Raw genomic sequence first — 17683 nt, forward strand, 5'->3', positions numbered from 1 at the left:
CTGATGTTATCTAAAGATCATCTACAGTCACCTACACTCACCTTTTTACACTCCACCCAGCAGCTGGAGTCAAGCACCTGTCAATCAAAACGTTCATAACCTGCGGCCACAACAAAACGCCTTTGTCTTTGCGGTGTAATTAACAGAGGGGGTGATTCTAACTTTGACAAAATAATGTTAGGGAGAGAAACGAAGGCAAAGATCTCCTGCAACAGTTTGTAAAACACGTGATCAGACGTTTCAGTTTTAAGGAATGCTGGAGTGACCATGCACTGGTGTTCCCAAAGAGACAGACGACTCGGTCATTTGTAATTTGTCACTTTGAAATGTGTTATTAGTCACATTACGTGAGACTTTCATGAGCATCAAAGAAGCAAAACCCAAAATGATCTTTTTTGCTGTCGATGTTTTTGCCACTTTTGATCAAGAATGTATTTAAGTAATGATTAACAGAAGAAAAAATATATTTCAGCTCTAATGTTGTGTGTACAAACAGGATAAATATGTGACATTTAAAAAAGCATATCTAACAGAAAGTCTAACAGAACTGATTTCTTTATTTTTTTGGTTGCTAACAGAAGCAGAGTATCACAAATCAAAATCTGTAATATTCTTTATTTTATGTTTTTTTTGTAGTTTCACCTCTGCACAAAACCACAGAGAATTTTAAATTGAACAATCAAGATTTGATCCAAGTGCAGATTTTCAAAATTAATTCAAGAGGTTTTTATAAATTACAGCCCTCTGTTTTGTACAGTCCCCCTTTCTCAGGGGCTCAAAAGCACTTAGGCAATTGACTGACAGCAGTTTCGTGGAAAAGCGAGACTTGTTCATTCTTATTTCATGACAAAAAAATTAAGTGCTGAATTTTAGAGCTTTCACTATAATTTTAAAACTGAGGCCCAAGGAGATGTCAGGGCAAGTCTGACAAACCAGAGAGCTCCTAACAATCTATTTCCACGGTTAAGAAAAATAGCTTCACAACATCTAACCAAGCCAAGAACACTCTCGAGGAGGCAGGTATCATTGTCAAGGTCTGGTCAAGAGTAGAAACACAAAGGTTACACTGGATACACTCAGGAACAGAAAGGCCAAGTTCGACTTTTCCGGAAAACATCTTAAAGAGAGTTTGCATGGATGAAACCAAGATGAACTTGGTATCTATGAAGCGCCTTGAGGCGACTTTTGTTGTGATTTGGCGCTATATAAATAAAATTGAATTGAATTGAATTGAATGAACTTGTACCAGAACGATGGAAAGGATAAAGTATGAAGAGCATGATCTGAAACATAACACATTACCTGTCAAACATCATGGAGGCAGCGTTATGTCATGAGCATGTGTAGCTATCAGTGGAACCTGGTCACTAGTGTTTATTGATGATGTGAGCGCTGCTAGAAGCAGCAGGATGAACTGTGAAGGGTACAGGGTTTTACCTTCTGCTCAGATTCAGCCAAATGCTAGAAATGCTAGAGGTTCATAGTACAAATGGAAAATGACCCAAAGCAAACTGCAAAAGTGAGCCAAGAGTTTCATGAGCTAAAGAAATGGGGAATTCTTCAATGGCCAAGCAAGCAGAGCATGCCTTTCAGTTACTGAACACAAACCTGAACGCAGAGACCCACAAGCAAGTAGGAGGTATCTGTGTTAAAGGCTGCTTCTTAAAGAAGCAAACAGCATTTGGTGATGTCCACAGGCTCAGACCTCAAGCACTGACTGTAAATGAATCTCATCCAAGTATAAAAAACAATCCTTACATCTAAAATCACCTAAGTTTGAACCTGTAAAAACAGGGGACTCTGCACAGACACAGCTAAACAGTTAATGTCTTAAACGTCTCAAATTAAAGCTACATTCACATCTTCATCATTTAATTTGAAGGAAGCAAAACTACAAAAATTGTCTTTGTCCGAAAAACAATGGATTCATTTCATTAGACTCCTCAACAGGGAAAATTACTATATTCATCTAATCATTTAAATAATTTTTCATCACACATATCAGTTCTTTGAATTCAGCTGAAGTGTGTTATTATACTGTTTTTAAGTAAATATATTTGTTTAAATGAGTATGACATATAAAAATAACCACTGCGTGCTATGACAACATAGTGTAGCGGTTTACACATCTTCTTAACAAACCAAAGATCCACCGTTAGATCCCGGGAGGAGACAGAAATCCCTCGGGGGGTTCCATCAGGAAACGCATCCAGCATAAAAATCTGCCAGATCAAATATGCAGAGCTACCTGCTGCAGCGAGCCCAAAGCAGCTTCCTTTATCAGATCCAGTTACAGTTCACATGCATTTCACGCCAGCAAATATGCTGGTATTTTTTACATGAAATGGACTGCTTTTAAAAACACTTCTCATTAAATAAATCCTTAAAACTTTAGGACTTTGTTTAGGAAAAAAATAAAATAAAACTCCAGGGAGGATGATTTAAAACACATGCACTCCTTTCATGGTGCATTTCAGGGGTTCATCTGTCTGACAGAGCATCATTTCCAACTTATTTTCATAATTTATATCTTTCACATGACCCCTGACTTTTGGCATGCTTCTCAACTAAAAAACAAAACAGAAAACAAAACTTTTGACCAATCCATAACAATTAAGCAGCCAGGGTGATTAATGCATCGATATTAATTCGATTCAATTAGCTCTACTAGCAGGCGACTTTACTGAAAAGTTGCAGGGATTTTTCCACTGGTGACCACTATCATATCAGCCGACTCCTCCTGACAGTTCAGGTGATATATTAAAAAAAGTGGCCTCAGAGACTTGTCACTTTTGTAGCTTTGGGGTGTGAAGGTATGATTAAACTCGCAGCAGAGTCATCTGGATGCAGGCGGCGGTCTTTCACACGCGTCGAGGGACACTGTGGTACAGACGTGCCTCGACTCCTCTCTGCAGCATTGTGGGGAGCAGCTCCAGCGTGGTGGAACCGAGCAGATGGTGAACGTATGCGGCGCTCATGCATGCCATCATCACCTTCATTAGTTGAAGGTGACATGTGACATCATCGGGCCCGTGTGCATTATGGGGGCCAGAAAGAGTTGTTTGCTTCTTTTTCTTCTTTTCATTGCTGCGTGGTTCAAGGTTGTCGATGGGAGGTATTGTGAGTAATCACAAGGCGAGTGCGTGCACGCACACACACACTCGCACACACACGCACAGACTACATCTCGAGCCTCCCCCACTCTCACCTCCTCCCAGCATTAAGGTAAATAAGGGCTTCCAGCAGAGAGCCAATGAGCACGGGCCACTGAGCAGAGATGCATGTTTGTGTTGCCTTCCTCCCAGGACCCTGCTCGTTTATCTTGGCTGTCAGGTAAAGGGCAGACTCAGAGAAGGTGAAACTTTTTTTTTTTTTTTAATAAGGCCGGGCTTGGTTTCCATAGAAACTGCAGGACAACATTACAGGGACGATGATAAGAGAGCAAAGTCTGGTCTCAGGGCATCCCGCAGTGTGCCACATTGTTGCTGGAGACATTTGTGTTTACGTCAGAGAAATGAAAGAGCTATTTAGATTAATTTTCAGGTAGCCTCCAGACTCAGACCTTTTACTGCAGGAGGTGAGATTAATGAGAGCGTATTCACACCCAGCTTTCAGCTTAGGTCAGGAGCTAAGAGGGAGGTTTCCGCTTATAAAGAGGTGCTGAGTCTTCTGTGGGCACAAGCTCCCTGATAAAGGCAGAAAAAGGACCTCCAAAGACTGCCCTGCTGTTATTTTATTTATTTTTTTACTTCTATGATAAGGAAATGATACAGCTGGATTTGCCTTTTGAAGAATACCTGTAAGATATGAGGCTAAATTACTGACTGTAACTTTGAAAAAATAAATAAATAAAATAATGGGGGGAGAAAAAAAAGGGCTCCATTCTAAAAATGTCAATATTGCAAATGAGAGCGACCCACGCAGTCAGAATATTCTCCCAGCTAAAAGAGCATAAAGAAGAAACAAATTGCACAGGTAATGAATACTTAATGACTACTACATTTTTCACTTTGTGGCAGTAAATGGGATGCATGTTTAGTTAACAAATGAGAAGGAAATCAAAGGAACAGAAGGTAGCACATGCACCGTCAAAAGCCTGCAGCCCAGAGATAAACCAAGACAATGATACAGAGATATGAGAGTCTTTTGTTTCCAGCCACAACCCTGCGAGAGAGAAAATTAAGTCTCTTCTGGAGCAGAAACTCAACATGGACATCGTCCACGAACCGCCATGAAGTAAATATGAAACGAGGCCCCCGTGATAAGGCAGCAAACACGTCTAATTCTTGTGCAGACATGCTCAGAGCCACTGCTGAAAGTGCCGAACTCACCATTAGGCTTTTTTGTCATGCATTCAATCGACAATATGACCATCTCAGTGACAGAATAAAAAACACACACAGCTCTCTGCACATGAAACAAACACAGAAATATCGGGAGGTTTATTGTCAATGTCCACTGCTGAAATAGCTCTATTAAATTGTTTACTGGTCTGATTTTCACAACTATTCCCCGCTATGAGCTGTGATAACAGCTTTTGTTATCAAAACAATATTGCTGTGTCCTTGCGATTAAATCACGAGGCAGGACTTCTCCGTCAGCCTCTCCAGCTCTTTATAACATTCTTTTACGACTAAACAAATAGATCAAAGGCAGGGCTTCTCTCACCGCTGCTCCTGTTTTACGAGCATTAACTTCACTTTTTTTTCCTACCAACTCTATGTTCCCTGTTTTTCAGCGGCCTGTGATTTATACCTGAGCTAAAGAGGAAGAGCGCTCCGCGGGGACCGACTCTGCGTTTGCTCGACGGTGGGCGGAGGAGGCCGAGAGATCGCGCGAGGGTTGAGGGTGTGCGCTCTGACAGCTCATCAGTGGACAATGAGGCCTTGGCTGTTAATGTCCTGCTACCTGGCATGCTGCAGGGCCGCAATCTGCTCCAGATGCTGGAGGCAGGCGTCCAACGTCTGGTGGCAGGGGAGGGGGGAATCAGTGCATGAGAGGCAAATGGGAGCAGAGTTGCTGAAAAATTAAAGGGACACGCAAACACGCGCGCACATACAACATGCGCCACCTGCCGCCAGTCAACTATAAATTTACAGTTTCTTTGGCGCGGTGGTCTCACTGGCAGTTACTGTAGCAACATCACTGATAATATCTGAGCACAAATAAATGAAATCTCTTTTCCAGGAGGCTGGATTGAAAAATTTATCTGTTCAGAGCAATCATGCATAATTCGAGAACAGGGAGGGTAAAGCAGACACACACACACACACACTCACAAGGATACAAGAGGGACTTATGAACTCAATTTAGGCAGCCAGACAGAGTTCTTGATTCTGTCACTTGGGATAATCGTCAGGATGTGGTACTCTGACCGAGCCCCCGCGTCTAAACCCAGGCAGGATATAAGGTCATGTTGGAGTGGAACTCTAGCCATGCAGCACCCAGACCTCAAGTGCTCCAGTGGTTTTGTGGTTATCTGCAGCAGCCAGCTGTCGCACAGAGGAGCTTTTCAAGAACGTCCCCTCTCCTCTTCCTCTGCTTCTCAGCTTTCTCCCACTCTCCCTCTCTGCCCTAATCAAAACCGTCCAATCAAGCCCGCCCATCTCCGTCCTTCTCCCGTGTTTTAACTTTGGGAAAGATGGGTAAGATGTGAATTCATGTTTGTTGCTAAATTTGAGCCTAACACAAGACACTAATACAGCTTCACAGTCTGTTGGTAGCTTCTGAGGTACTGGTGAGTCAGGATGTTTGGGGTTTTTTGTTTTTTAATCCAAGGTTTGAAGGGAAGCAGTTCTCTTACTTGCATGAAAGTGACTAAGAGGACAGCTATGCATAATATATTTGACAGCGCATGTTTAAAAGGTTATTCCTTCCTGTTCAAAATTAGGTCAGTCCATCGCTGCAAACGAACGGAGGAGGCGCTGAGACTCGATGTTCTGCAGCGTGTCTGTTTATCATTTAAATTTTGTTTTCTGTCTGTCACTGTCAGGGACAACATGGATAAAAACCGCCGTTCTACGGCATACATCATCAGAACTGAGGAGCAGAGGAGTGATCAGCAACCTGGCATGGTCTTTTCTTTGGCATGGGTCTGGAACCCAAAGTGGGAGCTCCACCTACTGGCCAAAGCGAGGCAGAACTACCTTTAAAAAAAAAAAAAAGCAGGCCTGAAGCTGAAAGGTTTGGATTTACAACTGTGGTGACAGCTGAATGTGACACGACTGCTTCGCCGGCAGGTTTATTAATGGATGAAGAGCGGGCGTAGTGTGTGCACTGAACAAAGAGCCAGCTGTGGTATCATGTTTATTTGAGGCTGCACAGCTGGAGAGCTCTTTAATACATGCACATGTAGAATGACTTTGGCATAAGGTAATTATTTTCAAATCTTGTGTTTTGTTGGAGGGCTCGACACAGACCTGTTTTATGCAAAATAAATAACAGTTGCAAGTATTTACTCTTGCGACTTTATCAAAACACAACATGAGGAAATGGGCAGAAGTTGCAGCTTTCTTTTTTTTTCTTGAAATTGATTCACACGATTGATCAAAGCCATCTAAAGCAGACACAACCCTGAAGCAGCAATAGAGAAGCATTTCATGTTTTCTAGGCTATACAGCAAAATATTTAGACAGTTTAGTTGGTACTGAACTTATGAGGGAAAACAGTTTCAAAACTTTTAATAAAAGACATTTAAATTAAGTTAACTGAGACTTTGGAAAGTAGCTTGTCAGAGATGGTGAAAAGTGGATTCTCTAAGTGCATCTCAATAACATTAGGGTATAATTATAATAAAAAATATAATAAAACAATACCTCCTAGTAGATGGGCCTATGGTATAACTTTGAAAATTTAGCTGATTGATCTTTGACCTGGGAATTCAATGTCTTCTGAGATCTTAAGCAGGTGCACCTGTGTTATGACTTTCAAAATCCTACATCACCTTGTTCCCGAGTGATTTTGTTCCTGAGATTTTCAGAAAACCTGACCTTTGACCTTGAGCTCAAGGTCACTGGGATTTGAACTCAGCCAAGTTTTTAAGTAGCTGCACCTATAGCATCAAGATGGAAATCCTAGATGATGTACTTCTTGAGATATTGAATTCACAAGATTTTCAGAAAACTTGACCTCTGACCCTGAGGTTGAGGTAACTGAGATTCAAATTCATTTGCGATTTTTAGTAGATGCCCCCGTGGTATGAATTTCAAAAATCCTGCAACATCGCCTTGTTTTCGAGCTAACACATCAATAAACTTGGGTCTCCACCCCACCTACCCGGCTGGGTGACAACAATACCCCATCAGCCTTTTACAGCTGAGGGGTGAAAAGGTCAAGGGTACCCAGAGCTCTCTGGTTTCCCATTTGACTTCTTTAGTCCAAGTTCTACTGATCATACAGTCCATGTGGAAGGAAAGGAGAGATTGCATTTCCCAAAAATTAAGTCTCAAAATCATGATGTGATAAAAAATAGCTTAATAGCTGTTTTTTTTAATTTTGGTGATTTTGTAAACAACAAATGTAAGAGGATGTCTTAGTCACAGATATCTGCTGCGAGCACAGGAAGCCCCTGGAAACCTGGCCGCTGGCACCAAAGGCTAAGTCAGCAGACCAGCCGGCAGGTTTCCAGCGAGGCTGCTCGTTAGATGTTAGAGATTAACACAAACATCAAATGATTCCATCAGATTTTGCTCCACTTGGTGATTTCTATGATATAACCGCGACTTTGATTCTGATATAAAAGGGAGGGGAAAAAGCATTGCTCAGAGACACATGCAGCATGGGATTAAGGGTCACCAGCAGTCATTGCTGAAGAAGTTGGACAGTGCTCCCATATTTTAATATTCGGCGTATGTTGTCCCCTCATGGGAATTTTGCACTGAGGCTGAGACAATCCTCAAATGAGCTGCGTTCCCTGAGCAGGCTGGGATAAACTAAGCTCTTGATGCTTCTTCAGTGGATTCCCATTAGCAGAGCTTGAATGCTGTCATTTCATCTAAGCCAGGGCAAAAATCACCTGAGCTTCACATCTAGTTGGGAAATAGATGTGAAAATGAGCCAAAATTATAAGCAAACGATAAAGGAGGAAAACTGAAGTGAGCAGCGAGGACCTTCACATAAAGAATCAGTCGGTTCCTCTGCTCACAGAGCACACATTGAAGACTCCAGGGCTACAACTCCAGGGCTCTTATTACCATGTGATTAACCTCTTCAGGATTAACCGGGCAGCAAAGACACGGCAAAGGTCAAAGGTTAGCACTCAGACAGCCACTCCAGCATAAAAGGTGCCCTATTAAATGAAAGGCCACGCTGAAATCTGCCCGCCTGTCTTCAAGCATCTTTTTGTTACACACTGTGGCATTCATCCCGCTGTACTCATCACTACATGTTAAACTCCAACAGCATGCAAGGTCAGTTGCCTTATTACCGTAAAAATACCAAAAAAAAAATAAAAAAAATGTTGTACTCAATTAGAAAAAAGCACTTTGAAAATATAAACACGCAGCTAAACACCTGGTGTGTGTTGGCAGCAGTGAGAAAGACTGCAGGTGGGGAGGAATTAAAGCGAGCCTACGCCGGAGGAGGTAATCATGAATAAAATATCACACTCTGGTACTTGTTGAGGCTTTCTAGCACTGGTATAACAGCTGGTTGTTTTCATCCGCTGGTAGGAATTGTAAGAAAGTATTTACTACATAGCGATGGGAGCACCTGAGCCATGATGCCAATCAACAGGCTGATGAGTACTGAGCAGTCAATACTACTTTATTACACGAGTACTCAGTACTGACCACGATCAGCTTTGAAATTAACATTAATAAGTTCAAACTCTGCATTTTACATGGTTGTGAAACCACTTAAAATCCTTAAACTGCCTCTGCGGTGGTTAATGGAACAGCAGATATCTTAACATTTGCCTCAAATAAATGGAGGTAAAAGAGCACCAGCTGAGGACTAGTGCTTGAAAACAGGACTTGAAAGAAAAGAAAAGAAAAGAAAAGAAAAGAAAAGAAAAGAAAAGAAAAGAAAAGAAAAGAAAAGAAAAGAGCCTTATAAATACAGGCACAGTAAAAGAAAGTACACCCCCGTCGGCTCTGAGGTTTTACATATCAGGACATTTTAAAAGATTATCCAGGCTATATTAATGTTAGGTCATTAAAGCTGTGATGAACAACAACACATGACATACTACGCTCTTTTTATTCAGAGGTGGCTGTGGCTCAGGTGGTAGAGCGGGCCTTCTACCAGTCCATGTGTCGAAGTATCCTTGAACAAGATGCTGAGTCCAGATTTGTCCCCAGTGTGCCCATCAGAGTGCGAATTAATGTAAATGTTAGATAAACGCAATGTATGAAAGTGTGTGCGTGAATGAAAAAGCACTACTAGTGCTCAAACTGAGTGGAGGGTGTTCCATAAGGATTCGTCTATTTACAAAATCCAGAAGCTGAGAAAAGCTCATGATTCAGGATCCTGTAGAACCAGCTTTTGTAGTAACAACCTGAAGTAACTGTTTTCAGTCTCTCACATTGTTATGAAGAAATTCTGAAATTCTCTTCAAGTTCAGGTTTGCATTGAGGCTCAGCTCTCCTCTTCAACATTTAAATCAGATTGAGATCTAGACTTTGACCACAGCAGCACGCTGATTCTTTACTTTAACTGATCCTGTTGTAGATTTGCTGATGTGGTTGGAATCATTGTACTCTTGCATTATGTTCACACGCTGCTTCTGCATTGGGGCTTAATTTTTACAAAACAACACAGTATAATATATCCAGTTCAAGTTCATCTGAGGTTGTAATGACCTCATTTTAAGGACCGGACTTTTGTCATGATAATATCTTGAAGCATAAAACCTTAACATTTAAAGAGGTTGAACAGCAGCTGACCGAAAAATGGTCAAAATTCTGCTTTAAACCTGGACAATAAAGACTACAAAGCATTCAACGCCAGTTAAGAGACAGCTTGCATGAGAACATGTTATTACAGATCAAAGCAGCAAATTACGAGGCTGACTGCTCTGCAGGGATTGTAAATTGAATAAGTTTTTCTTATTCTTGTCATATTTACACATCCACGGCTAACACATTGCTTCTGTTCCACACAGAGCCTCGCCGTGGGGTTATAACAGGTGAACTTAGCTGTCACCAAAAGAAGAAGAGAAAAAATCTGTTTATTATCTATAACACAGATTAATTCCTCTTGCGATTTCTTTCCCTCCCAGCATGAGCGACAAACCGGGAGACAGAGAAAGAATGGGAGAACTAATTCCCCCTTGAAGCAAGGCCACGTCATCGACATGAGATAAAAGCGGCTTGTGTTTTTTCTTTTATGATCTTATCTGATTGTTCTTTATCTCTTTGTTTACCAGGGACCGTGATGAGGACATGCATTAAATCTCTCTTAAATCTCAGGCTCCTGTGTCATGTTTTTTGTGCTCAGCCTTTTTATTAAAAACGACAAAGCTTTGGTTGCCTTAGTCCTCCTTTAAGACCATAAAACAATCTGTGCCAGCACACACAAAGAGCTGTTATAAAAGGCATCCGTGCACAATCCAACGTACAGTTTCAGACACGTAACACACGCACACGAACACACACACACGCGCACCAACTGCACTAATCGTTTAAGGTCTCAGAGGCCTCGATAAGCTTCTGTAAATCAGCCACCAGCCAGCAGTGAGTTTTATTCCCCTCTCTCTCAGTGGATGTTGGGTTATGACCCGTAGGCAGGAGGTTATTTATTGCTTTTGTCTCAGCTTGTGTTGACTCCCAGCCACTCATCTATGGTTCTAGGCTAATAGAAAGCAGCACAAGATTGCAGATCTGCAGGAAGGCTGCTAAGCTGCAGGGACTTCGCTCGATAGTCTCCTCGGAGCCCGGTCTCCCCCGATTCTTAATGTCTCTCAATCCTTCTGCTTTTGCAGTAATGGCAAAATCAAAATGAAGTGAAGCTGTGAGTGAACCTGAGGTGAAGGACTCCCTATCAATACGTGTTAGCGTGAAAGTGGAAGAAAGAAAGGAGGGTTAAACTGCAGAGGAACGCCCACAGACCATAAGCATTTCCCAGCGGCTGCTGCCAGACATGATAGACAGGCTGCAGCCTGCTGGCCTGCCTCTTTCTCCGGCACTTAAGAAACATCTCTATTCTCAGAGATGGCTGCACTCCATTGCGATGGAAACCCGAGGTGTTAAGGCAAAAAATAGCAGAAGATGAAAAGAGTAAATTGTCGACAGCAGAATGAAACTTAACCTTGATACTCCGTCTCCATAGTAATGCCACTTCTGATAAGCAGCACTGAGCTACTTTCTTAAGAACTCTGAATCTCTCCGTTTGCTCCGTCCTTTTCCCCCGCTCCTTCCCTCTTACCTTCACAAGGCGCCACGAAACAATATCAACACAGCTGTCATCCTTTACAATAGACCGTCTAACCTGAACTGGCAACTCCAACCTCACTGTGGCTTGAAATACAGGCCCACCTGTCGTTTCAGCAGCCCTGACAGCAGCTGACAGTTAAGAGGAACAACCGCAGACTGAGAATATATGAAGGGGTCCTTGAGTGATGACAGCACGGGTAAGATCGAGAGCTGTGATGTAATGGAGACAAGGCCACTGACGGATACCGTGAAAGAGGCCAGGTTGTCTGCTCCAGCTCACAACCATTCATATCCAAGATCTATGTGTGCGGGCAGTAACAGCTAATAGATTAATTCTACAGTGGTGTCATGGTGTTTGTAGGGGGCAATATATACGAGCAGGGTCAGATGGTGCACAAACAGCCTATTCATGACAGGAAAGAAGGAAACCTTTGACCTCATGTAAAATGGGATTATACTTCATGTTTCAACAATATTGCATCCGTCGTTTTAAACAGTTTAAGAACCTTATTTGGGCAAATTTAAATCAATCGGGGAGATAAGTTTATCTTTCCATCCACAGCTGATATTTTCAAATCATTACCTCAAAGTCCGCTTCAGTCCTTTTACACTCGAGCCTCTTTGATGCACACAAAATTCCCTCCAGTCTCTCAAAACAGTGACTCTTCAATCTGAATTTTGGGAAAGTTTCTGGAAGAGCAAGTAAAGGGACGGGTATACTGAGCAATCACACACACATTCATACAAGCACTTTTTCCTGTGTCTCAGCGCTTGGTCTAACATTTGCACACACACACTCGCACCGGGGAAAACTCAGATACGGTGACAGGCAGACTGCAGGGATCTACCGACCTTCCAGTTGGTGGGCGACCCGCTCTACCTCCTGAGCCACAGCCGCCACTGAACTCGTGGATCGCTTTTGGGCTCAGACACTGCAGATTCTTCAACCGTAGACTAATGTTTGGGCTCTGTGTTGTAGCTAGAGGCCCAGCTGTCATCAGTGAGAACAACTGTTCATATGAAAGTTTGAAAGTTTGAAATATGACAGTTTGAAAGAGATCAATGTTTGGTCTCTGTAAACGTTTGAAGTCCATGCTGAAATCCAGACTTGTAAGTGTCATAAAGTCATAAAAGGACAATTTTAAAGAGAGCAGTAAAGAGATGCACAAGAAGACAACCTTAAAGGGTTTTTTTTTTAAAGCAACCAAATCTTTGAACTACATTATTGTTTTATTCTTGTCAGTTCATTTAACAGTTAGTCTTCCTTGCAGGCAGAATTCTCCACCCAGGGTGTCATGTTAGATTGCACGTGTGGCTTCAAGTTTAGCTGAGACATCACAGATAGCGCCTGCATGTAGGTATGTTGGTCTCAGCTGGGTGAGACTAACATACTAGCAAGAAGATTGCAAAGAAACTTCTAGCAGACGAATGTCAAAGCAGCCTCCTCGAGTCAAACCGTGCACGTGCATGAATCTGCAGAGTGAAGCTAAAACATCACATCAAAAAGTGTCACTTCCTTCCAAACTGCTGTTAGCAGTTTTCTTTAAGTAAGCCTATCAACCAAAAACAAAACTGTTTTTCAATTCACATGCATCTTTTAGGCATTTGAAAATACCTGCAGTACCATTTCTAATATGAATTCGATGAATCCTTTTGTATCACTGAGTGTTGGCGTGTCTCCATCAGCATGATGTCAGAAATTAAACGATAAAATTATCAGTGACGGATTCTGACAGCATGCCCGCTGGCTAAATAAACTACAGATGGGAGACAAATTAAAAGAAACACCTGAATATCACATCAAATTTTGATGATTATCTCTCCAAAAACACCCTTGATCCCTCTAAATTAATTTCAGAGGCTTACAAAAAAAACGTCTTATCTAATGTGTCACCCCGTCTGTATGCATCATTTACATCTTTAAAACAAACCTTTTAACGATTTCTGTTCCGTTCCAGCAGGACAGCGCGTCATTGGATGCGAGGTCGCTCGCACACAGCTGATCAGCCAGGCCGCCGTAGTAAGTGAGGTACAGACGCAGACTGCTTAGAAAATCCCTGCAAAAGCAGCAGCCACATGGAAGTGCGCAGCTAATTAACTTGTTCAATAAAGCGTTGTGCATTTTAATTGTGCATAAAAACCATTTAAAAAAGACGAAGAAGAAGTAGAATGGCACCATTTCTCCACATATCTGACATCTTCCTCCCACTTACTTTCTCCTGTTAGCGAGTGAGCCTCCCGGCGCTCTGACAGACGCTTTAAGAGGGATGGATTCTCTGCTGCTGCTGTGCTGGATGCTGACCGACTGAGCAGGCTTCCTGCTTGGTGGGCCGCACAGTTTGTAAACCTATAACCCGATGAAACAGACAGAAATTAAACACTCTAAACACTGAGGGAGAAACAAGCATTTAAAGAATTCGCTCGTTAAACTGTTCTGGCGCATAACAAATTGGCCTTAATTTATAGAGGTGAGTGGCACATGTTTATACTGAAGCCATTAGTGCAGCCAAGCCTATCATGTCCAATTTTTGAATCTACTGTATGTGCAGGGTTGTTGAGCAGCAGCAGCTTTAGTTGACCACTAGATGGAGCTGTGGTGCCTCAATTAGTTCTGCAAAGTTGATGTGCTCAGAAGCAAGCACCCCGGGGCTTCCAGTTCCCAGCAAAAGCTGCCTGAATTGAGCTACACGTCAAAAGAAAAAAAGTGCCTCTAAAGATGTTCTCATAATATTGAAGGATTTGCAATTTCTGACCAAACAAACACTGATGTACCTGTGAGGAGTTATTTAATTTATTAAAGGTAATTTATCCTATTAAACCTAAATAATACCTTCAAGACTTTTTCAAATTCCTTATTAATCTCCTCTTAATCTCAGACATTAACAGATCTACAGTGGACACCAGTTTTACCTCCTGCAGAACCTCAGCACAGTTTGAACTCTACTCATCTCAAACAACATTAAATCATTCGTCATGATCTAAACCTGTGCCGAGAGCCGCGGTCCATTTTCCTGAGCATGCCTGACAGCATCACGAACGAGCCTGTGAATTCCCAGAAGCACTTGCTCCAAATCCTGAGGTCCATGCATCCTTGCTGACAGGCCCTCCAGCGAGCGTACAAACTCCCTCCAGTGGATGTCAATCTCTGCCATGCTCGCCAAACACCCTCGCATCACGTTGATGCAGTAGCCCATGCAGGGCTTGGACTGGGTTAAGCCCTGTGGAGCAAAAATTACAGAGCGATCAGTGCTGACGATAAAAGAAGTTTCATTAATTCAGATCGATACGCTTGCTTCAGAGAGGTCCATCCGTACCTGGCAATGAGGGCAGTAGTGCATCTTAAGCAGGGCCCGTCTGCACTCGCGGCTTAGCTGTAAGTGGTCCGTGGTATTGATGACTTCGATTCCCAGGTGCAGCGCCTGAAGAAGAAGCTTCCCAGAGACCCCGGAGCGAGCAATCTGATCGGCCAGGTGACCGGGCACTCCGCCAAACGGTCTGACGCTGCGGCTTAATGACCTCACGCACTCGGCGTGGCCCAGCGATACGCCGCTGAGGCTCGGGCTGATGAGGTGATCGTAGACCAGAGGGAAGAGCGCGTCAAAGAAGCGCTGCACTAACTCATCGACGCTGAACTCAGAGCCCAGCAGGAAGAGGCTGATGTCAGTGAAGAGTTCCCGCACGGGACCCGCAGCCTGATCAGCCATGCTGTGGTACAAATCCTGGAAGAGGGTGGTGGTGTAATTCTCCGCCTGCCACAACAAGGCCTCGAAGGACTCTGAGATAGACAACAGGAGAAAGAAAAAATTCAAAACTTCATATTTCAGCACCTTTAATTTGAACTCTACACTAGGAGTAAAAGATGTGAAAGATACCTGCTATGCAACAGTCATCGTCACGCCTTTATTGACATATACTGAGGTGTCAGAACTCATCATTAAGGAGGATGTCAAATATATAGAAAAGGGTTAAAGCCAACAAGAGCAGGATATTCAAAAGGAAAAGCCTAAAAATCCTCCAACAGAGCTTCTAATAATGGCTAAAACTGCTCTGGCATGAACAGAGCTACATACACAGTACAATACTCTTATAGAACTTCTGCTTCCATTAATACCAAATCAAGAGAAACAGAAAGGAAGACGAGTCTCTAGGGCTCCCAGCAGGGGCTGCAGCTCCCCGCGTCTTTCCAGAAAGAGCGAGGGGAGTACGTGCAGGGAAGCAATTTGTTCTCTAATCAAAAGTTGAGCTGACAAAGAAAAATGGCAAAGAAAGAGACTGGAACACACTGAAGTGGGGACTGCTGTGATACATAATGTGAGTGGAGCTTCCGTACATACGCAGTGTTTAACCAGTGAAGCGATTCAATTCATTTAATTCAATTCCTCTGTGAAAAAGGAAATTGCATCTATCCAACTTGCACACAAAAGGCACGTATATTCCAAGACTCTTTGTTTCTTCTTTCCTGGCTGAACACGTAAAAAGTCGCACGTGAGCGTAAGATTTCCTGAACATGATGTGAGAACGCCTCTGCGTTTTCCCTACAAGACGGAATAATCCTAGCACAATAGGGCATGGTTCACAAGGGCAGTAAGCTGGCCTTTATCCCTTTGTCTCGGCTTATACCTGAGCCACGGCCTTTCTCACATCATGTGCTTGTCATGAGTTGTGAGGCAAAAGTAAGGGCGAACGCCTGGAGCTACCTAGAGGGGGGGGCCAAGAGTCTGAGAGTGAGCTTAGACTGTCCAATGCTGCATAATACGCACTGATGCAGAAAGATTGACCGAAGGCCCCCCTGGTGAGGGCGACTGCAGGGCGGACAGAGAGGGATCTGGCATGCCTACAGGCGCACCATCTCAAGAGGCAGCACTAAACACCGAGTCACCAGGAAAAGAGCGTGATCACAGGCCTTCTGTGATCTCGAGACGTGTGTGAATGAGAAAAAGAAAGCCGCGCCTCCTACACAGCAAGTGCTCTGGTCAGAGAGCAACATGAAAAACAGGGAGAGAGCGTGTAAAAAAGACACACAAAAACGGCACAGACAAGAGCAGCAGCTGTTGGAGTGTAAGGTGTGTTTGTGCATGCGTGTGTGTGTGTGTGTGTGTGTGTGTGTGTGTGTGTGTGTGTGTGTGTGTGTGTGTGTGAAACAGACACGCATGCAGACCGTCAGAGAAACGGAAAGAAATATGTGCTCACAGAGTACAGTTTGAGATTTTTACTGCCTCAGGTGTGTGAGGCAGAGCAGGCAGAGTTATGAAGGGTCCCACGGGGATTATAGTGCATGCTTCGGGGAGGGGGGGTTTACCACGTTAGATTATGGAGTTAATGAATCCCACCTGTCAAAGCACGTAATGAATATCTGTGGAGTAAACAAATTTGTCTCTGTTTTATCTCTCTCGCTGCTTTCTTCTCCCTCTGTTCCCTGAAATCTCTCATCATAGGTACATTAAAGCGAACTTAAAAGGCTTGAATAATAAAGCTGATCACAAATTCTGCTAGTTCACAGCACCGACACAAAAGCTGCCTGACATGTTATTTTTCATTGAAGATGGTGAGTGGGAAGCAGAGCCTCTCACATGAAGCCCTTGTCCGACGGCCAGGCTTCTGGGTAAGCCTGAGGACAGAAATAATAAGGAGAGCGAAAAACTGGAAAGATGGAAGGAAAGTGATGCGGAGGATGAAAAGAAGGTACATCTTTTAATATTTGGGCCTGTTTAAAACTGCTGAGATCGATGGTTTCATCAATAAAGGAGGGCAAAAGGTTTGACTTGGTGGCAGATCGAGGTTCAACCGTCAACACTCACATCTGCTTCAGAGCAAGAGAGAAATCCACAAGCAAAATCCCAGGACGACAAAGACAGCAACCAGCTGGCTATCTTACAAAACTGGAGTTTCATTTTAGACTTTTCATGTCCGCTGTTTGGTTAGTTTAAGGCAAAATTAGAGCCTTACCAACACATAAGCAAGCCAATATCAGCCATCTGCAAATCGAACGGCATTTGTAACTGTAGGTAAATGAAAATGTAAGAAGTAAAGAAGACAGCGGGAAACACCCTTCAGCCACGTTGTTAGTGTTGATGCTGCGTGGCCCAGCACAGCTGATAAATGAGTAAGCAAATAACAACACAATAGTTGGTTAGGTTAATGAAAGGTCAAATCCTCCAACCCACAGGCGATTCAAAACATGCGGTATTCTGCAGTGGAGCTGCAAATCTTTTATTTCCATCCTGCCTAAATAAAAATGCACTAATAGATGTGCAGTGTGGATGATATTTCTTTAAATGTTCTAATTGCCTATTTTCATATAAAAGCATTTT

At 43.0% G+C, this 17683-nt stretch overlaps 1 protein-coding gene across 1 annotated transcript in view; it reads right to left on the reverse strand.

Annotated features, from left to right (window-relative positions):
* gpc5a (glypican 5a) overlaps nucleotides 1-17683 on the reverse strand; it is a 144918-nt gene that overhangs the window by 97659 nt on the left and 29576 nt on the right. The window contains exons 3-6 of the mRNA XM_085271583.1: nucleotides 14687-15147; nucleotides 14357-14590; nucleotides 13586-13719; nucleotides 13304-13429 (exon numbers count right to left, since the gene is read on the reverse strand). Of these exons, the coding sequence (XP_085127709.1) occupies nucleotides 13304-13429; nucleotides 13586-13719; nucleotides 14357-14590; nucleotides 14687-15147 (955 nt within the window). The remainder of the gene's footprint in view (nucleotides 1-13303; nucleotides 13430-13585; nucleotides 13720-14356; nucleotides 14591-14686; nucleotides 15148-17683) is intronic.

This window comes from Mchenga conophoros, linkage group LG1, assembly GCF_057382185.1.
Source record: "Mchenga conophoros isolate Kocher_MC1m ecotype Shallow Benthic linkage group LG1, M_conophoros_male_GT1.1, whole genome shotgun sequence".
NCBI lineage: Eukaryota > Metazoa > Chordata > Actinopteri > Cichliformes > Cichlidae > Mchenga > Mchenga conophoros.